At 44.2% G+C, this 5,000-nt stretch overlaps 1 protein-coding gene across 1 annotated transcript in view; it reads left to right on the top strand.

Moving 5' to 3' along the window:
- LOC113800583 (carbohydrate sulfotransferase 9) overlaps positions 1 to 5,000 on the top strand; it is an 8,459-nt gene that overhangs the window by 2,344 nt on the left and 1,115 nt on the right. Inside the window, exons 3-5 of the mRNA XM_027351377.2 lie at positions 270 to 406; positions 3,727 to 3,845; positions 4,922 to 5,000. The exon at positions 4,922 to 5,000 is cut by the window's right edge and continues 522 nt beyond it. Coding sequence (XP_027207178.2) covers positions 270 to 406; positions 3,727 to 3,845; positions 4,922 to 5,000 — 335 coding nt within the window. The remainder of the gene's footprint in view (positions 1 to 269; positions 407 to 3,726; positions 3,846 to 4,921) is intronic.

Raw genomic sequence — 5,000 nt, 5'->3', positions numbered from 1 at the left:
ATATATTATATATATATATATATATATATGTATGTCTACATATATTATATATGTATATCTCTATCTATCTATCTATCTATCTACCTCTATATATAAATATTTATTTATTTATGTATATACATATATATGTGTATATATATATATTTTTTTTTTCTTTTCTTTTCTTTCTTTCTTTCTTTCTTTCTTTCTTTCTTTCTTTCTTTCTTTTCTTTCTTTCTTTCTTTCTTTCCTTTTCTTTTCTTTCTTTCTTTTCTTTCCTTCTACCACAGGCCACAAGGATCCAAGCAGCGTCTTGGACAGGCGTCGCTCAAACATGCTTGCCAAATGCCGTGGTTTGGACTCGTCGTATCCCGCGACTTGGCTTACGAATGTGACAAGAGGACTTTCCGTTTGTGTCCCGCCGAAGGTAAGTGGCATGTGTAGGATAGGATAATTGTAAAAGATAAGGAAATGTGGGAAGGTATTTTTTTTTTTCTCTCTTTCTATCTGTCTGTCTGTTTATCTCTTTCTTTCTTTCTTTATCTCTTTTTTTTTCTCTTTCTATCTTTTCTATTTGCCTCTTTCTTTCTCTTTGTCTCTCTCCCTCTCTTTATCTGTCTATACCCCTCTCTCTCTCTATCTGTCTATCTCCCTTTCCTCCTCTCTTTCTCTTTCTTTCTTTCTTTCTATCTCTCTCTCTTTCTTTCTCTCTCTCTCTCTCTCTCTCTCTCTCTCTCTCTCTCTCTCTCTCTCTCTCTCTCTCTCTCTCTCTCTCTCTCCTTCCCTCCCTCCCTCCCTCCCTCCCTCCCTCCCTCCCTCCCTCCCTCCCTCCCTCTCTCTCTCTCTCTCTCTCTCTCTCTCTCTCTCTCTCTCTCTCTCTCTCTCTCTCCTTCCCTCCCTCCCACCCTCTCTCTCTCTCCCTTCTCTTTCCCTCTCTTTCTTTCTTTCTCTTTCTCCGTCTCCCCCCCCCCCCCTCTCTCTCTCTCTTCCTCTTTCACACACACACGAGCCAAGAGAAAATTCCGAGGACAGACTTGATTTCAACATGTCTACAGGGACCCCGAAAGCATGACTGAATAGGAAAAGAATTCTTCATATATTTTGCTTTCCTCTTTCCCCTTATTAACTTACTTTTGTCTCCCGTTCTTTGTCAACCTGTTTAATCTAGTCTTTTTTTTGCCATAATTATTCATCGACTTAACTATGACCTCTCTAGTTTTCTTTTGACTCCCTTTTGACCCCTTGGTAAGTCACTGATCCCTTTGACCCCTTGGTAAGTCACTGACCCCTTGGTAAGTCACTGACCCCTTGGTAAGTCACTGACCCCTTTGACCTCTTGGTAAGTCACTGACCCCTTGGTAAGTCACTGACCCCTTTGACCCCTTGGTAAGTCACTGACCCCTTGGTAAGTCACTGACCCCTTGGTAAGTCACTGACTCCTTTGACCCCTTGGTAAGTCACTGACCCCTTGGTAAGTCACTGACCCCTTTGACCCCTTGGTAAGTCACTGACCCCTTTGACCCCTTGGTAAGTCACTGACCCCTTTGACCCCTTGGTAAGTCACTGACCCCTTGGTAAGTCACTGACCCCTTTGACCCCTTGGTAAGTCACTGACCCCTTTGACCCCTTGGTAAGTCACTGACCCCTTGGTAAGTCACTGACCCCTTGGTAAGTCACTGACCCCTTGGTAAGTCACTGACCCCTTTGACCCCTTGGTAAGTCACTGACCCCTTGGTAAGTCACTGACTCCTTTGACCCCTTGGTAAGTCACTGACCCCTTTGACCCCTTGGTAAGTCACTGACCCCTTTGACCCCTTGGTAAGTCACTGACCCCTTTGACCCCTTGGTAAGTCACTGACCCCTTGGTAAGTCACTGACCCCTTTGACCCCTTGGTAAGTCACTGACCCCTTGGTAAGTCACTGACCCCTTTGACCCCTTGGTAAGTCACTGACCCCTTTGACCCCTTGGTAAGTCACTGACCCCTTTGACCCCTTGGTAAGTCACTGACCCCTTGGTAAGTCACTGACCCCTTGGTAAGTCACTGACCCCTTTGACCTCTCGGTAAGTCACTGACCCCTTTGACCCCTTGGTAAGTCACTGACCCCTTGGTAAGTCACTGACTCCTTTGACCCCTTGGTAAGTCACTGACCCCTTGGTAAGTCACCGACCCCTTTGACCCCTTGGTAAGTCACTGACCCCTTTGACCCCTTGGTAAGTCACTGACCCCTTTGACCCCTTGGTAAGTCACTGACCCCTTGGTAAGTCACTGACCCCTTTGACCCCTTGGTAAGTCACTGACCCCTTGGTAAGTCACTGACCCCTTTGACCCCTTGGTAAGTCACTGACCCCTTTGACCCCTTGGTAAGTCACTAACCCCTTGGTAAGTCACTGACCCCTTTGACCCCTTGGTAAGTCACTGACCCCTTGGTAAGTCACTGACCCATTTGACCCCTTGGTAAGTCACTGACCCCTTTGACCCCTTGGTAAGTCACTGACCCCTTGGTAAGTCACTGACCCCTTTGACCTCTCGGTAAGTCACTGACCCCTTTGACCCCTTGGTAAGTCACTGACCCCTTGGTAAGTCACTGACCCCTTTGACCTCTTGGTAAGTCACTGACCCCTTTGACCTCTTGGTAAGTCACTGACCCCTTGGTAAGTCACTGACCCCTTTGACCTCTTGGTAAGTCACTGACCCCTTTGACCTCTTGGTAAGTCACTGACCCCTTGGTAAGTCACTGACCCCTTTGACCCCTTGGTAAGTCACTGACCCCTTGGTAAGTCACTGACCCCTTTGACCTCTTGGTAAGTCACTGACCCCTTTGACCTCTTGGTAAGTCACTGACCCCTTGGTAAGTCACTGACCCCTTTGACCTCTTGGTAAGTCACTGACCCCTTTGACCTCTTGGTAAGTCACTGACCCCTTTGACCTCTTGGTAAGTCACTGACCCCTTTGACCTCTTGGTAAGTCACCGGGTTTCGATAACGAATATTTTGAGAACCCCTGAACTACTACGAAGTACAATTTAACGAAATGTTGGAGGAATAAAACGTGGATAAGAATGAGAGTAATTTGTGCTGTGATATTGACCCTCATTCATGATTTTTCCCCTACAATCCCCGATATATAATGATAATAATAATAACCTACGATCCCCGATATATAATGATAATAATAATAACCTACAATCCCCGATATATAATGATAATAATAATAACCTACAATCCCCGATATATAATGATAATAATAATAACCTACAATCCCCGATATATAATGATAATAATAATAACCTACAATCCCCGATATATAATGATAATAATAATAATAATCTGTGTTTCGTATAAAATCATACGGATACAATTTTACACATAGCTGAAGCAACTGAAAATCGTAAAAAACATAAATATGTTAAGGACTAAAAATTATATATATATATATATATATATATATATATATATATATATATATATATATAGAGAGAGAGAGAGAGAGAGAGAGAGAGAGAGAGAGAGAGAGAGAGAGAGAGAGAGAGAGAGAGAGAGAGAGAGAGAGAGAGAAAGAGAGAGAGAGAGAGAACAATTAAAAAAGATACAGGTATATATAAACACACACTTTGCTATCTCTGTCTGTAACTAGTTTGTCCAGTAATGAATAATAAATCTATCAACAACTGATAGATCTGCCAACGCTTTACAACCGATATATTTCCCAACATATCCTCTTATTAAAACGCACACGCTGTTCCCAGGCTGGACACACCTCCTGGGAGCGAGTGAAGCGAGAACTGTCCCAGGTTGGCCCCATCGACGGTTCCACCAAGATCTTGAGTGTCAGGCATCCACTGGTTCGTCTCACTTCGGCCTATAGGTAAGTATGAAGGTGTATGAAGTTGTATGAGGGTGTATGAAGGTGTATGAGGGTGTATGAGGGTGTATGAAGGTGTGTGAGGGTGTATGAAGGTGTATGAAGGTGTATGAAGGTGTGTGAAGGTGTATGAAGGTGTGTGAAGGTGTATGGGGGTGTATGAAGGTGTGTGAAGGTGTATGAGGGTGTATGAAGGTGTGTGAAGGTGTATGAGGGTGTATGAAGGAGTATGAAGGTGTATGAGGGTGTATGAAGGTGTGTGAAGGTGTATGGGGGTGTATGAAGGTGTGTGAAGGTGTATGAGGGTGTATGAAGGTGTATGAAGATGCATTGTCGGTGTTTCTTCGTTGTTTTAGTTTTTTTTTTAAGTAGAGGAGGAAGAGGAGGGGGGGGAAGAAACTATGAATAAAGTTGGGAGAGAGTTGCAAAAAGAAGATAACAAGACGCATAGGAACACACGCATTGCACAAGCCTTAAAAAAACACGAGAGGAAAGGAATGACAGAGAGGCACAGCGAGAGAGAGAAAGAGAAGAGAGAGAGAAAAAGTCAAAACAAGGCCCGAGATTGATTCGGTTACGATTTCTCTCTCTCTCTCTCTCTCTCTCTCTCTCTCTCTCTCTCTCCCTCCCTCCCTCCCACCCTCCTTCCCTCCCTCCCTCCCTCCCTCCCTCTCTCTCTCTCTCTCTCTCTCTCTCTCTCTCTCTCTCTCTCTCTCTCTCTCTCTCTCTCTCTTCCTCTCTCTCTCTCTCTTCCTCTTTCACACACACACACACACACACACACACACAAATCAATAGAAAACCCCGATGACAGACCTGGATTTCAACATGATAGTTAGGCGTGGCATTTTCCTGAAAGCAGATTCTCGCTCAAAATTATTGCTGAAGTGAAAGAGTAATAATACCCCCCCCCCCCCCTAATAGGTTGGCATTCTCTGAAAATGGATTCTTCTCTCCATAAAAAAAGAAATAAATAAAAATAATAATCAAAAAAATGATTTTTATTCTTTTTCAGTAATGTAATATCATAAAAACCTTCCACCTTACAAAAACCTTCCCCATCGGCTACCGCTCCACAGAGACAAGTACCTGGACGGCAAACCGCTCCACAGAACCCCCGAACCCAAGAAAACCTGGATTTGGTGGAGGCGCTACTGG

This window comes from Penaeus vannamei, chromosome 30, assembly GCF_042767895.1.
Source record: "Penaeus vannamei isolate JL-2024 chromosome 30, ASM4276789v1, whole genome shotgun sequence".
Classification (NCBI taxonomy): domain Eukaryota; kingdom Metazoa; phylum Arthropoda; class Malacostraca; order Decapoda; family Penaeidae; genus Penaeus; species Penaeus vannamei.
The sequence above is the reverse complement of the archived record's forward strand: the minus strand, read 5'-3'. Positions and strand labels throughout refer to the sequence as shown.